The 17676-nt window shown below is 33.8% G+C and overlaps 1 protein-coding gene across 3 annotated transcripts in view; it reads right to left on the bottom strand.

Moving 5' to 3' along the window:
• Window positions 1–5546: 5546 nt before the first annotated feature.
• Window positions 5547–17676, bottom strand: part of LOC132561902 (trace amine-associated receptor 1-like) — a 44072-nt gene continuing 31942 nt past the window's right edge. For 2 of the 3 annotated variants that reach the window (XM_060226611.1, XM_060226612.1), the window contains exons 3-5: window positions 16145–16268; window positions 12618–12749; window positions 5547–7912 (exon numbers count right to left, since the gene is read on the bottom strand). In XM_060226611.1, coding sequence (XP_060082594.1) covers window positions 7788–7912; window positions 12618–12749; window positions 16145–16268 — 381 coding nt within the window. In that variant the 3' untranslated portion in view covers window positions 5547–7787. The remainder of the gene's footprint in view (window positions 7913–12617; window positions 12750–16144; window positions 16269–17676) is intronic. The other variant, XM_060226614.1, reaches the window with a different exon arrangement.

Below are 17676 nucleotides of genomic sequence, written 5' to 3'. Positions count from 1 at the left end.
AATCTTTGAGCGTCAAACATGTCTAGACTGTAGTGTATGTTTATGACTACTTTAACGTTACGTTTAGGTCAGAATGTGCATAATATTTGCATTACAGCGTCTTTAGCGTGAAAGTACATGCACTAATATCTTTCTTGTTCTGTACATTACCGCGTGTTAAGTGCTGGTTATTCATATGCATTTTTTGAGTTATTAGTACAGCTTATATGACAGAATAGTACTGATAGCACATGTACATGTTCATGTAAATATCGATTTTCTGTTATTGATCATAGCTCTTATATGTCTTACCTCATCCTATTAAACTGAATTCATTGGCTGGCTCTACTTTATCCAATTAAAATTCTTATCAACACTTGCTATCCACTTGTGTGTCGTTTGTTCAATTCTCAATCAACTTTAAGCATGGAAGATCTCAGTGGTTTAGCGGTTAGAACAATTTTTTTACAACCGTCCAAATTTTCGTTTAACTCAGTAAATGAAATTGCCACAAACATAACTGGCATATTTCGAATTCATTCTCCAACCTAAGGTCGATGTAATTGTAATGTGTTGCGTTCTTTAAAATGTTAGCAATGATAGGCAGTCAAGAATACAAAACCCTTGTCTCAGATTGATGGGCACTTCTGTGAATTCGGACATGTTAAGAAAACAACTAGTGTTTGCTTACAATATTGTCATTTTTAAGATAAAATTAATGTTCCAACCTTGAAGTAAATATTTTTATTTATGTCTCTGAAAATCAATTTTGTTTTTTCTCATTTGTCTGCTACTAAGTATAACTGACGAGTCCTACAAGGAGAAAAGGTCCGCACGATACAGCTTCAATCGTTATTTTGCTATCTCTGTATCTAATTCTAAAGTTGGTGGTCGGGTGGCGCAATGGTAACGCATTCGTCTTTCACCTAGCCGTTCAGGGTACGATTCCTAGAACGGACGTAAAAGGTAAGGCGATCACCTGCCCGACCACGTGGGCGACCACGTGGGTATTCTCTGGGTCCTCCAGTTTATTCCAATGGTAAAACCCCTCGCATGCTTTTCATCCGAGTCAACAAGAGTGATTTATACAAGCTGCTTGCTTGTTTCGCAGTTGTTGTGAAATAAATAAAGCTTATATATATTTAAATTTAATTCTAAATTTGTATTGAACAGAGTTATTCACTTGTATGTCTTTTGTACAATTTCTCAAGATTACGTACTGATTGTAAAAAATGTATTTTTATGTTTTTGCTAGATCAGATCTAAGAATGAATGAGAGATAAGTGGTATATATCTTTCGTCCTGCTATCCAGTATTCGCTCATGAAATGTTTTGCGAATATTTCACTGATGGTATATACCCTATAGCGTTTTTCATTCGGTTGTGATTTCAGAAATCGATTGTGACATGATCATGTGAACAATCACGTGACGTCTTGAATTGAAAATGGTACATAGAAATGACTGCCTCCATGTGGTGACCCCCTTGCTTACTTTAAAACTTATTTCAAATGCAACATTTCTGAGTTGTGTGGTGGCACTTTTCTCTTCTTTCATTTCATGTGTGATTTAGAAAGTCGTCTCGACTTTTTTTTTGTCCCATTAAAGCTCGCAAACATGAAACTTCTCATGCTCGTTTCTTTTACAAGATATTTGAAATGGAAATCCAATAAGGATCCTTTATATTGAAATGTTGTTTAAAATTAATAATTTTGAAAAAAAACATGTTGTTGTTAATCGCTTAACAACAGAGAGAATGAGGGTCGAAAGTAGATTTACAAACGACACACAAGTGAATCGCACTTTTCAATGCAAAATTTAGAAGTAGATACAACAGAGCCAAATGCTAAATCAAACTGCTTCCAATCTGATTTAATGTCTGTAATGTTAAAGGTCTGAATTTTTGAAATCTTGAAGACAACATTTTAATTTGTGAAGTTCAAGTCAAAATCAGATGGCGATGGGCAGTAACACAAAATTCAATACTTCCATCCTTACCATTATCAAATTATTCTGAAATAACGTGAAATACTCGTGTATATCGTGAACTACGCCACTATTCGAATGAATCAAAAGATGGTATGCGAAGGGAATTTCATCTCCGTTTTCATGATATGATATTTCAGTTTGAGAACAAAAAGGGTGATTAATTTTTCGAGTGTCTGTCGAGTAAATATTTGAATTTGTGAAATTTATAGAAAATTAAGTTAATGTGATTCAACATGCTGTGATGCGCGGCTTCAATCCTTGTAAAAAAATATGTTTTGAAAGTCAATTTTTATTTATCATTACTATAACTGATAAATAGAATCTTGTATCAATACTGAAACAGTATCAGTTAAAATAATATTTGTTAGTTAAAAGAATAATTTAACAAGCTAGACAAGTCATTACCGCCTTTAATACAATATTTTGTTATCTTTTGAATGACAGAATCAATTGTCCTTCGAGAAAAATGCATGAGGAACCATGGATATTCGTGGCTATGCTGACTGATATTACTGCACGCCAAAACTAGCTGATTCAGTTTGGTCGAATGTCAATGATACAAAGGTCAGTTTAACAATATTTAATATTAAACTATGTTTAAATTGATGTTTTAACATTGAGTGTAAGAAATATTTTTGACCTCCTGGCTCGTCATGGAGAAACAAGACGGTGTTTATTAGGCTATTGTTAAAATGATTATATAACCCCTTCTGTTATTTATTTTTTTGTTTTGTTTTGTTTTTTACATAAATTTCTTTCATATTCATAACCTGTTTTTTAACTCAAAGGTCTTCTTGAACTGGTGATTTAACTATTTTCTATATTCTTAAAACAGGTTTAAGGGGAAACAGGAAATTACGAAACGTTGAAGAAATTTACAGACTAAGGGAGACAACTTTTACAGAATTTTGCTGAATGGGTTTCTGCATGGTGGGTGCCGCCAATGAAGCAGAAAATGCTTACTCTTCCAAAACACATTGTCGCTTGTCTGAAGATGGTGACCATGTAGTAATCGAAACGTCACACTCTTATCTTCTACTGGTTGTGTTATAAGATGAAGGTGACCATGTAGTCATCGAAACGTCACACTATAATCTTCTACTGGTTGTGTTATAAGATGAAGGTGACCATGTAGTCATCGAAACGTCACACTATAATCTTCTACTGGTTGTGTTATAAGATGAAGGTGGCCATGTAGTCATCGGAACGTCACACTCTTATCTTCTACTGGTTGTGTTATAAGATGAAGGTGGCCATGTAGTCATCGGAACGTCACACTCTTATCTTCTACTGGTTTTGTTGTAAGATGAAGGTGACCATGTAGTCATCGAAACGTCACACTCTAATCTTCTACTGGTTGTGTTAAAAGATGAAGATGACCATGTAGTCATCGAAACGTCACACTCTAATCTTCCACTGGTTGTGTTATAAGATGAAGGTGGCCATGTAGTCATCGGAACGTCACACTCTTATCTTCTACTGGTTGTGTTATAAGATGAAGGTGACCGTGTAGTCACAGAAACGTCACACTCTTATCTTCTACTGGTTGTGTTATAAGATGAAGATGACCGTGTAGTCACAGAAACGTCACACTCTTATCTTCCACTGGTTTTGTTGTAAGATGAAGGTGACCATGTAGTCATCGGAACGTCACACTCTAATCTTCTACTGGTTGTGTTAAAAGATGAAGGTGACCATGTAGTCATCGGAACGTCACACTCTTATCTTCTACTGGTTGTGTTATAAGATGAAGGTGACCAGGTAGTCATCGGAACGTCACACTCAAATCTTCCACTGGTTTTGTTGTAAGATGAAGGTGGTCATGTAGTCATCGGAACGTCACACTCAAATCTTCCACTAGTTGTGTTAAAAGATGAAGGTGACCATGTAGTCATCGGAACGTCACACTCTTATCTTCCACTGGTTTTGTTGTAAGATGAAGGTGGCCATGTAGTCATCGGAACGTCACACTCAAATCTTCCACTGGTTGTGTTATAAGATGAAAGTGGTCATGTAGTCATCGAAACGTCACACTCTAATCTTCTACTGGTTGTGTTATAAGATGAAGGTTACCGTATAGTCGTCGAAACGTCACACTCTTATCTTCTACTGGTTGTGTTATAAGATGAAGGTGACCAGGTAGTCATCGGAACGTCACACTCAAATCTTCCACTGGTTTTGTTGTAAGATGAAGGTGGCCATGTAGTCATCGGAACGTCACACTCAAATCTTCCACTGGTTGTGTTAAAAGATGAAGGTGACCATGTAGTCATCGGAACGTCACACTCTTATCTTCTACTGGTTGTGTTAAAAGATGAAGGTGGCCATGTAGTCATCGGAACGTCACACTCTTATCTTCTACTGGTTGTGTTAAAAGATGAAGGTGGCCATGTAGTCATCGGAACGTCACACTCTTATCTTCTACTGGTTGTGTTATAAGATGAAGGTGACCATGTAGTCATCGGAACGTCACACTCAAATCTTCCACTGGTTTTGTTGTAAGATGAAGGTGGCCATGTAGTCATCGGAACGTCACACTCTAATCTTCCACTGGTTGTGTTATAAGATGAAGGTGACCATGTAGTCATCGGAACGTCACACTCAAATCTTCCACTGGTTGTGTTATAAGATGAAGGTGACCATGTAGTCATCGGAACGTCACACTCAAATCTTCCACTGGTTGTGTTAAAAGATGAAGGTGACCATGTAGTCATCGGAACGTCACACTCTAATCTTCTACTGGTTTTGTTGTAAGATGAAGGTGACCTTGCAGTTATCGGAACGTCACACTTCTAACAACCCTTATATTTAAATTTGTTATTTTATATTTTCATGATAGCTTTTACTTTATACACATTGTCGGAACAGAGACAAGGTCGATTGAATTGTCATACTATACCGGAAGAATTATATAACCAAAAAACTGATGCTATTAAGGGTAAAAACATACTGATTTCTGTTCACATCTTGTAGTTTAATTGAAAAAACAATTGCTTGCTCCTGATAAAGTGGACTATTTATAGCTAGGTTGTATAGATAGACATTTATGTGAACACTATCTATTATAATGGTAAACAGATTTTTTGTTCTAATTTACGAAGATCAACGCTTCCTTCTTATCAGTTTCGCTGTCATTTCTCTCTGTGATATAGAAGATACTGACTGTGACAGATTAACATAGAAGGCGTCACTCTCACATAATGTCTTGTCTTGTCAATGGCGTCTTAGAAACCCCCTTGTATATCAATCATGTCTACATATAAGGGTGGGTAGCGTTTCTTCTTTTTATCGTTGATTTTTGGTCCCTTTAAGCAACAGAAAATAACAAGAAAATGACCTTGCTATGTAAAATTATCACATATTTAAAAATACAAGAAGTTTTTTTTACACTTTAATAATTATTTTTAAATTTTGTACCAAAATAATTTAACTTTCAGACAGCACAATAATCTCTTAATTCATACCAGAATTTATTTCATCATCATTTCATTGGTCAATAATATCTGTTGACCTCATTTTTTAAATAGCACGTGTAAACAATTGTTTATCAGCCGAGGAAGAAAAAAGACGCGGACAAAATTATATTTACTAAAATCACGTTTATTGCAGCACTATTCATAATTATCATAAATTATCATAATTATCATACAGTAACTGAAAAAAGCAATACTGCAAAGTCATTCATTTTCGATGGGCTCATACAATTTGTGGTTTTTACAAAAAGTTTTTTTTTGTTAGCAGTAGATACCAAGAAGAAACTTTACTCACGAAATCCTAATAGAATGTTTATTGGTTTATCATTTTGCGGGCATTTAATGTGATGGGTGAAGTGTATTTACCATGAAATCAACGAATTTCAAGCCTCTCGAAAATTAATGATTTAACAGTATGATGTAGTATGAAATGTATCAAGCGAAGATCACCGGAGTAAAGCCTAGGCCGATGTTATAGAGACAAGGAGTTCGATTTAACAATATATATATATAACCTACAGCGAAACCTTTCTTCTTATCAATAGTTCTGTTGTTAGATTACAAAATATATTTTCAACACAAGTGTAAATCTTGGGAATGGTCAATGAAATTTGAAAGTGTATCTGTTGATTCGACATTTAAGGTCCTGTTCCCATTATCAGTCGTAAACTGGTGGACAAACTCGTAACACAAGGGTTCAAAAGATGCAGGTTGATGAAAGTATGGGTGTCGATATAGTGATCTCATTAAGATCTATTTCGTTGTGTGACAAGATGCTGGATGCTTGTTAGTTTGTCGGTTGGTTCCGTTGTTGTGTACCTTGTTCTCATCTGAGAACGGCACAAAACTTACTTGGATTGACCAAGGTTTACATGGCGGGTGTCGTCGATGAAGCAGAAGAGCCTTCTCTTCCGGAACACCTGGTCTTATTCTCCTTATACTTTCTCAGGAGTCTCCGTGTAAATCTTTATTTTGTTTATATTTTGTACCCTAGCTTTGTGGAATTTGAGTTTGAATTATGATTTTGTTGCCATGTTGGTATGTTCTTGAAATTTTTAAAAAATAAATTATTAGAAAATAAGAAAAATGCATCTCTAAACGGATAATGAAACTCTCCATTTTTAACTGATAAAAGAAAAAAAAAGTATTTCATCAAGAGGACTATACATTAAAATACTTCCATGTATATCACTGTTTCTATTTCCTCCCAAGATGTTACGTTAAACGGGCCCAACACTACGGTAGCAGATCGTCAGAAAATGTGCGAAATTGACTTAGTCGACATTGTATTGTGTTTTGTGAGATAGAAGAACTCCGATTCAATAATTTAGATATAGTATTGAAATCAGAATTAGTTGCAACTAAAAATACAAATATTATGTAAGAGAATAAATATTTTAATACATTCTTGCTGCCTTGATTTTAACTATGTAAACAAAGCAACAATGACAAGTTTCGAAATCTTTCCGCATTGTACAATTTTACATCTCCTGAAATACACTCACTATATGTCACCATATTGATGAACAGAAGTTGGTTACACAGTAAAAATCATCAAAGTGTTAACGGCAAATTTAATCATATGTTTACACTTAGGGCTCGTTTTAGTTCATGCAATGGACAACCTGATTTAAACAAAGTACAGTTATCTTATCGTCGTATTAAATTCATATCACAGAAAACAGAGTTATGATATAAATTATTGCGTGGATAATGGTGATTAAAATTGCACGGTTGTCAAATGAATTCAAATACTAATAGTTAGATCTGCAACGATCTCGTTATCATGTGTACATATATATATATATTGGTCACGTGGTGTGGTGTAACAGCCGGTTGGTAGGACGACATCTAAGTAGCTTTGTGCCCTTGCAGGAACTCTTTAGTTTCGCCACCATGTAGGAAAAATGAGTCCCTTTCGTTAACAATGTGATGTAGGTCTACCTCTTTAGACTGACGCTGTCCTTTCATCTTATCTACAATCCTTTGGATGGGGTGATGAGGTGCATTTTTCTATATATCATATATCCCTCCATGCATATGTATCTTGCGCCCCTCATCGGTGCCGATAATTTGTACCCCATCTTTTTGTTGTACATATAGACTGAAGTTAATGTCATTCAGATCTATATGTTATATAACAACAGTGATTGATATTATGGTTGTATTTGAAATGTTCCTGTCATTTAATAAATGACCATTCGACAACATTTCTTTTCTCTGCTGTTTTTTGTTTATAAAATATGTACAACAAATAACAAGCTGCAGTCTCTGAGCTGGTTTACCGTGCTAACACAAATATATTGGTCACGTGGTTTGGTAGAACAGCCAGTTGATAGGACGACATCTAAGTGGCTTTGTGCCCTTGCAGGAACTCTTTAGTTTCGTCACCATGTAGAAAAACTGAGTCCCTTTCATTATCAATGTGATGTAGCTCTACCTCTTTAGACTGACGCTGTTCTTTCATCTTATCTACAATATATAGACATCAACAAAAATATTACTACACTTGACAATGTCATTATCCTTCTACTTCTGCGAACAATTGGAATATCTTTTTATATATAAATTTTGATATGAGGGTACATAAACACTGAGTAGACAAAGATATGAAACAAAGGCTTATGCGTTGACAAGAATCTCCCAAAGTACAAAATGGAAATTTGCATTAAAAAAAGTCGTATCTCTTTAAATTTGCAAATATTAGCAAATTTGGAATCAATTTATGTCACCGGGAAACAAAATCTATATAAACATACAAAACAAGTCTATACTATAATGATACATTTTCATGACAAAGGAAAATAATGTCAAACTTTGTGGTTGAAATCTTTGGATATAAATAGAAAAAGCTGATGCAATAAAAAAAGGAGCTAAATATCAACGTGAAATTTTCATGAAATTCCTTGACAACGGAGAAGTCAATAAACCCAGTTATTTAAAATCCTTTTGATATTTGAATAACAATTTTATTTTCTCATCAAGCAATATGAAATCCAATAACTAACACGTTCACATAGGTTAAGATGACATCATGCGTTTCATCAAACTTCTTATAAATGGCACAAAGAAAAGTGCATGCAGTATTACAATATACAGTGATTAGAAATATATAACAGGTCACGTGACTCTAAAGCAATCATACAGACTGTAAAGGAAAACTTTCATTATTTCATTTGTACTTGGAATTTGATAAACGTGTTTGCTTTCCAATTTGTTGGGAAATATCTGCATATCCGCAAGTCAAATATGAAATACAACACTCTTTCACATCAAAATATGAAGACTTATGGTTTTCGATTTTCTGGTTCAAACAAAGTAGCACTATAGTTTGAAAACATTTCTCATATTTTAGACACATATGTAAGGCTCTCATAGTGATATTAATTGTATGAATATCATCACAACTGACGGTTGTTTCTGTTAACAGATTCGGCGTCAAATGACACACACAAACACACCGACAAATAGTGAAAACAAACAGACACATACAACAGAACATAGGAGAGAAGTAAATTATATATAATGAGAGCTGAAATCGACAAGAAAACACAGAAATGCGAGGAGTCAATATTTTGTAAATTCTTACGAATAACACTGCAGAAAAACCACAACATCAAAATGCCGTTACGGAAATACATGGAAATATTTCAATATATCTAAAAACAACGTTGTTGAAGTATTGTGATAAAAATAGTAACATTATGTATAGATTTTCTTGAATTGTTCTCTTAATTTTCTGTTCTTTCCCTAAACTTTATTTTCATTTTGTACTTTTTCCATTACAACGAAATAAAACATCAGCTTAATGAAAATAAACTTTCATAATTCTTGGTATGCTAATCACACGACATCTTTAACAATGACAAGATTTTGTTCGCCAACTAAAATCATCATAGTTTATTTGTACGAACGCAAACTTGAATAATGAATAAACGCATATCCATGAAGCATTATGTTTAATTGATCTTCGTAATATTTTCTGTTCAAGAAAGGATAATATAATATATGGACATATGTGACACTAATAAATATATAATTGTTTTCTAACGATAAATTTCAACAAAATTATTTACGCTTCAGGATAGTTTTGAAAAGGACTGAATATTTTCTTTGAAAACAAAACATGAGGTATTAAAATCGTAGGGGTTAACTGGTTAAAGAAGCAGTGATAGAAAACCATTTATATTCATTACAAATGTCACGAGGGTCATCAGAGGAGAAAGAAATGTCACGTGACAGAAGAAATAAACACCAAACTTCTCCAATACCTTGACATACTGTTGACAGTCGTGTTACAGTTAAACTTGTAGATGGACTGAAATCAGAAATGCATGTTTAGAAATTATCAGCTTGATCTGTAAAAAAACTGTTCGAAAAACACAAAGGGATAGTGACATCTGTTAACAGGGAAAAAAACTTACGTAAGAAATATGAATATATCAGTGTATGCTGAATGTAATAAAATTGTTTTCTATACATTCAACAGCAACCTTAATTGAAAATTCGTGCGTGTATATAGTTTTGTTGATCTTGATAAACAGTTTAAAAGATTCATGAATCTCATGTGCTCATTTTTTAAAAAGATGTTCCATTATATAATAACATATCAGATATGAGCCATGGAGGTATATAATAAACGATGAGATAGTTTTAACGTCAAAAATGGTTACTGGTGATAAATAAATAAACTGATTGATGAATTAATTAAATAGATCTATATTAAAATTAATTTATTATTGCTTATGAATAAACGGTAAACTTTAAGCAGTTTAGACATCAGTAATGATCGAAAAATAGGTAATATGAAATGTTTTTTTTCTTCTTTCCGATTTCAAATCATAACAAACAAAAATGATACAACTGCAGAACATGAAAAAATACCGTGATTATGTGATTATGATAAAACAGACACTCTAAAGTTACAACACAAACGTATGAGAGAAATAAAACCACATACGATACTCATCAAATACATGCATTCATTTTGAAAATACAAAGTTATAGCTGTTGTCTCGTCGTTAAAATCTAGAATTTATTTCGATTTCATCAACTTTTCAACTTTTAACAAAGAAACTTTATTTAAAAAAATAATAAAATCAACATGCAGAGACGCGTGTCGTAAAATTGAAACGGTGCTAAATATCAAGAAGGCGTTTTAGTTAATGAATTATAAAGTGTAACAGGACACTAATATCCATATTTAAAAGTGCTGTCATACATATGTATATGGTTCAGCACGTGAGGTACACTCTGCATTGATACCGACTTTGATTATGGTATGTTCTGTAAACATGCAGTCCTGATGAATTGGAATTAGAGCCGATCAGTTCCGTTTAATGGACTAAATTTTCTTAGTGATGTTTGCAGTGTGTCTTTCTAGCTTTACCATCTCACTACAACAGGAACTGTTTATTGATGAAAATAGTTGTAGAAGTTCAAAAAATTATTTTTTAAAATAATTTTCATACAAAAAGTCCACTTTCATACTACGTCATTTGCCCTCCTCGAAATATCGCGATGTATTGACGAGAGTTATTACTTTTTTAACCCCGGAGCACAAGTTTCAGTGAAGGTAAATAACTCGTCCAAGACCACGATAACTATGAAAACTAAATCGCATGCACATTAAATATATCAGATTCAACAAATATACACATATAACTAAAACTTAAGATATTGTGTGTTAATCAAATAGATTGAAAATATTTGAAAATCCTTGGAATTTTTAAAATGCCTATTTGTCATATTTACAAAAAAAAAACAAAACAAACAAACAAACAAACAAACAAAACAAAAAAATTGCTAACCAGAGAATAATGCCAGGCATGCCTGACCACTAAAATGTATTATTGTAGTAAATATACATAAGATAGAATTCCTCTTCTTGGCGAAAATAACACAAACATAAAAACAAAACATCTCATCATGCCAAGAAATGTGACTTTGTTTGTTTTCGTTACTAACAATATCAAATGGCTAATTAAATAAGAAATCAAATTATTCAGGCATTCTATAATCTTTTTAGTTTCTGTCATGAGTCGATGAACTCAGAACTCCGTGCGGAAAAGAAGGGACCCGCGCCTATGTCGGTCTTTAAATGATAATTGCCGCACACGGATCGAAATGTCTATCAGTTCACACCTATGGCATGTTTCTAAATTTAGAACAGATATGAATTCACATATTTTGTAATGGAAAATGGGGTAACAGCTTGACCACATGATTTGACGAGATTTCGCATTGCAGAAATTCCATATATTAATTAAGTGCATTATTTCAAACATAAACGCGACCAGAAATATACATGTGTTCTTAGCTTTATTTTATTTCCAAAACTTGCTGTCTTTCGATAACTTTTTTTTTTAAAACCCTGCATGAAAAACTGAATAGTCGCTATCTTAATATGATGACGTCATCTACTGCATATGAGCCGCAAACGTATAGTGGAGTTGGAGAAGAAAATGTTGTTTCCAATCTTGTCTGAACTTCTCCGCATGTACAAGAAGCGGCGAGACACTAACCATATGACTAGAAGTGACGTGACTAACACAAGAGGAAATTAAAACAGGGTTAAAAGGGAAAAATGTAAAATAAATAAACACTTTTCGTATCTGTGTGACGATATCTTTACACAACTATCGCCTGAAAGCCGACCCAGGCGTGAATCGCGCATTGTCCGATCTTTTTGTGTGGTTTAAGTTTGACGGTCATCGACTCGAGACCGAGATTAAAAAGTGGATAGAATGTTATTATGATAAGGTCTAAGGAATCTTCAACGGTACTGGCACACGGGGAAATTAACAACGCACTTCAAAATACAATTGTTTAATCACAAGCTGTAATTTGTCGTAAATAGCAGAGTCTTAAGATCTGTAAACAATTAAAAGATCTTGTTCAGCGAATGTCTATACCATAGGGAATGTGAAATAATCCTTCCAGCTTTCAAGTTTGGAACATAAAGAGTGAAATATTTTAAAGGAAAGTCAATCAAGTCTACTTGAATGGGGGGCATCTTGATATCTTTGTATAAATTGATGTAGTGAAAAATTACTGAGCAAAATCGGTGGTACATCTTAAAAAACTGAAAAATTTATCAACTGAAAATATGCATAACATCAAAATCCAAACTATGCAAACCACACAACACCACGTGCAATGACAATATTCGGGTTACCGTTGCCAACGCTGCCGTTGGAACCCGCAGTGCGCGTGTTTCCAATGTTGCTTGAGTTGGAAATTGTTGTACATGCCGACACAGATCGAACTTGTTTCTTCCGTGTCGTCACTACTGGCCTACCAAGTGGTCCTAAAATCACCATAGCAACACAACTGTTCATATATTTTACTTACGAAGACTGTTACGGCTTTCATACAAGCACTCTTAATGTCAACTAGTCACCATATATCAGTATTTAAACTAATAATAAAACGGGGTGGGGGATGTGACGTGGTAAACAAAAATATTTTTTTTAGAAAATGTAAAACATCCACATCCACCACAAGTAGTCAAAGGAGACACCTTGAGTATGTTTGAAAAAGGTATATCAACACGGATCTAAATGTCACTTTTTGTTGTAATAACTGCATCAATTGAAATTTTTATGCTGTCACATTAAATTCCTTGTAGCACAGCATTTTTTTTAATTAACACACCAGGTAAACAATGGATGTTACTGTTATTGTGACGTATTAATATAGTGAGTGTTATTCTACCACTAGTTGATGTCATTTTTAGTAGATGTAGACACAGTATGTGTTGTTGATCACATGCCTTCAAAAGTTATGTTATTCAGACAAATATCGACATAATGAGAGTTATTTTACCATTTAAAGACATAAAATAGTATTTTCACTCTATCTCGACATAAGCAATGTAAGTGTACCAAGCGCTATTTTACCATGAACGCGATTACACTATACGGCGAAGCAATGGTTATTATAGTACTGAGTGCGAACAATATAATTATTATGTTATTCAACCAAACTTCGACATAACGGGTATAACTTATATAACTTATGATAACGTTATAATATCGAGTTCTTACGGCCACATAATGTTAGTAAACTGCTAAGTAGTGACAGGAAAAATTATCTAAAATATGAATACCTTAGACTCAATTAAATGGGAGATTATGCAACCCCTTTTTAATAATAATTGGAATATTCGTAATATGATACTATTAAAAATGTAAGGTAACTCAATTAGATTCGAAATTGTTAATGATATACTTTATAAAATTGTACATCATTAGTGCAGTCCTGCCTAGATGATGCAATTAAACAAGACACTTCCTTCGGTAAAATATGCCATCAAATTATATATCTATATCAAACAAATAGACGGTGTTGCTTTGTACCTATATCAAACATATAGACGGTGTTGCTATATATCTATACCTAAAAAATAGACGGCGTTGTTATATACCTATATCAAACAAATAGACGGTGTTTCTATGTACCTATATCAAACAAATAGACGGTGTTTCTATGTACCTATATCAAACAAATAGACAGTGTTTCTATGTACCTATATCAAACAAATAGACAGTGTTGCTATATATCTATATCAAACAAAATAGACGGCGTTGCTTTATATATATATATCAAACAAATAGACGGCGTTGTCTTTGGCAATATTCGATAATGACATAATGATTGAGATCATCAACAGAAAAAATTAACGTCGAAATCGCTTTGTATGAATAATGGTGTTAAATATGGTAAATGTGGTCTCACTTCCAATATGAATAATTAAACAAAAAATACTGAAAAATTGCACAGAAGACACACAATTGCACATTTAAAGAAACCCTGAACAATTTCAATGCATTTTCCTGGTGAGGAGATAATCCGTAAACAGACGGTTACACAAAAGGCACACAAATGATTAACACCTATCAATACAAACTTTAAAACTAGGTAAGTTCTGGCAAACTAATTATTTAAAACCTATTGAATATTACCTCTCAATACATGTTAAGATTAAGATACAGTAGAGCCAAGCAATGACTTAAAACTGCATCATACAGCTGTCTCGCCCTTCTAGGTCTCGTCAGTGATGCTAAGGGCCTAAAATTTGAAGCCTAGGAAGCGCCTAAGGAAAGACAAAACTGATTGAGAGCAATGCCATGATGTAGATGGGAAGGTGCATTAGCTCAGTAGGCACAGTCTAGTATCGTGTTATGTTGTATTGATATAAAGATCACTGATTCGTGGAGTCCTTATTGGTTGAGCAGTGCCGAAAAGGACATTCACAGAAAGGCATCAAACGCAAACAAACCATTCGATAGCTTATAAGGTTAAAGTACTGCTTACAATAAAAGATCTTATAGCTGTTTCAGACGGCATCAGTTTGGTAACATAGAAACTGCATATCTACTACACATTTCGCTTAGTTATAGTTAAGTAATGGTTGTTGTTAAAGAAAAATTGTTTGCAGGATAGATCGAGAAGTCAAATGATAAAAAGGGAATGAGAGGGGGAGAAAATGATAAAAAGGGGATGAGAGGGGGAGAGGAGGAGAAAATGATAAAAAAGGGGATGAGAGGGGGAGAGGGGGAGAAAATGATAAAAAGGGGATGAGAGGGGGAGAGGAGGAGAAAATGATAAAAAAGGGGATGAGAGGGGGAGAGGGGGAGAAAATGACAAAAAGGGGATGATAGGGGGAGAGGGGGAAAGGGGGAGAAAATGATAAAAAGGGAATGAGAGGGGGAGAGGGGGAGAAAATGATAAAAAGAAGGGGTGGAGTGAAAATAATAATAATAATAAAAAAATATATATATACATTTTCACTTCTACTTTAGGCCTGTTCCCCAATCGGCAATCCCATCCCCAATCCCCAATAGACTGAGCGATTTTACCTGATTATCGTTTTAACTTATATGGAAATATTGCATTTTGGAAGATTATATAAACAAATTTATGTCTGTTATTGAAAACCGTGTGTTAGTGTTTTTATGGTAACTTGAAATTTCTAGATAAAAATGTGCACACAGCGTTATACTTTAAATTCTGACTGGACGTCTTTCTTATTATTTTTACCTGAGATCTCCAAAACGTTTAAAATGTACTTCATTTTAATTTTCTCGATTGTGCTTCATGTTACTGACTTTGACTTTATCTATCGACTTGTTGGTGAATAGTTTTTCGCGGAAGTTAATTTTCATTTGTCATTTAGGCATAAATTTTCAGGTGTATAATGTCATTGTAACAGACCATGATAAACATTTCACACAATGAATAATTTTCAAGAAAATTAATTGGCATATATTTTAATAAGGTTAGATATGATAAAAAGTCTTTAGCAAGACACACGTTCTAAGAATGTTCTTAACCACCGTTCTTCCTTTTTAGTGTAAGGTTCCTAATCCCGGTCCTAACACTATTAGAAATGACAACAAATCTCGGAGTTATATTATCATTTGAAATATGCGGTTAATTTTTTTTATTGCAATTAAACAAAAGATGAGTTAGTCTAAAAAGTAAATAAGAATTCTCTCAGGAGAAAAATGAATGAAAGGGCGTTATACGAAAATTTCGGAGGAAAAAAAGACAGCATTTCAGAATGGCGTTTTTTTTAATTGTTTTTAATTTGTCTGTGTTATCTTAATTTTAATATATAAATTGAATTTAAAAATTTCAAATATTTTTTCGTACAATTAGCCCTTTCATTCCTCACGAGATTAGTGTTAGTACACATACCAATGGCGAATGTATATTGTGGCTTCTTACAGAGTATATCCCTGTAGCCCTGCCGGAACTCCGGGAACCGCCAAGCGTAGATAATGGGATTGCACGCACTGTTCATATAACCAAACGCGTATGCCTGCAACACAACAAAAACGTTTTCACTGTGATATTGTTAATTGTTAAATGATATGCCTCTTATGAAAATAAAACTGTTTATAAATATTGTCAAATAGGCAGTGTATTCATCTATTTGAAATAAACACCGCAGAATTTAGGACACAAACGATGACTTTTTCATGCAGCCATTGGGTCTGTTGAAACAGAGCCAAACATATGTCCGTCTGTTTGTAACATGAGTTCGTATGAATAACTGAACGAATTAGAAACACACCCAACCTAGCGACGTTACTGGGAACCTTCCGCTTCTGTCGCTTACTGTCAATGAAAGATTACACGAAACAATGATTAATAATTGATGGGTTTTTGAAATTTGGCTCCAGTTGGTGTACTTTTGAATATTCCGTTGTTACTATCACGATTATCCTTTTGATAACGTTACATTACCCGGGTATGACCTATAATTACAAATATATATACCCCTCGAACTCTTGATATTATAAACCTTTTTCCCTGTGGTCAAAATTCTTCCTCCTTAGATATGCTGATAATACGCAAAGTTTCGTTTTTATGAATAAATATGTAAATATAAACATGAAATCGATAAATTGACTTCCATTTGCTTGATATGGCCTGTAAATAGTCTTGAATGAAAAAAAAATCTGATAAAATCTATATCGATTTACTATGATAAAAGTGGGATCAACTCTTCAATTCTTTCACACCCAATATCATTCAATGAACATCAGTGGATTCTACAAGTGAATTGCGCATTTTGATACAAATTTAGATAAGATACAGAAGCGCCAGATAATGAATTGAGCTGTATAATACAACTGTTTCTCCCTTCTAGAACTCGTAAATTTTAAATCTGGAAAGCGATGATAAAATCCAACTAGATCGAAAGAAATTTCAAAATTTTGATGGGGAAGTGCATTAGCCCAGTAATGCAGTAAATTTCGTAAATTGTATATAATACGTCATCCCAGTCAAATATAGATCCATATATTGTGTTACAGGCTAAAAAATCAGATGAGCTTTAACGTTGCACCTAACTGTTATCTTTGGAAAATGCGAACAGTAGTTCTAGTTATACGTTGATGTTTGTATTTTTATTCCAGACACTGTCAAAAAGTAGCGATAAATCCGGTCGATGTCTTGCTTTTATAACCCGTTTATCGTATCAAATGAATCACAGAACATACAATCAAGACGTGTTGGTTTTAAAGTGAACTTACACCTGTTTGTATTTTAATTTTATTACGACAGCTTCGGTACAAAGATTAAAGATCAATGCCCATGAACACATAGAAAAATATACAGCGCGAGAAGGGAGTTAACTCAAACTTACCAGTTGCTTTCCACCTACAGTCTCTTCACTTTAAATTCTTTCGTGTGATATACTGGTTTTGAAAGCGAAATGACTC

The sequence above is a fragment of the Ylistrum balloti genome, unplaced genomic scaffold (genome assembly GCF_031769215.1).
Source record: "Ylistrum balloti isolate Yb309-2 unplaced genomic scaffold, AGI_CSIRO_Ybal_v1 Utg371306, whole genome shotgun sequence".
In the NCBI taxonomy this organism is placed as follows: Eukaryota; Metazoa; Mollusca; class Bivalvia; order Pectinida; family Pectinidae; genus Ylistrum; species Ylistrum balloti.
This window is presented reverse-complemented; position numbering and strand designations above follow the sequence as displayed.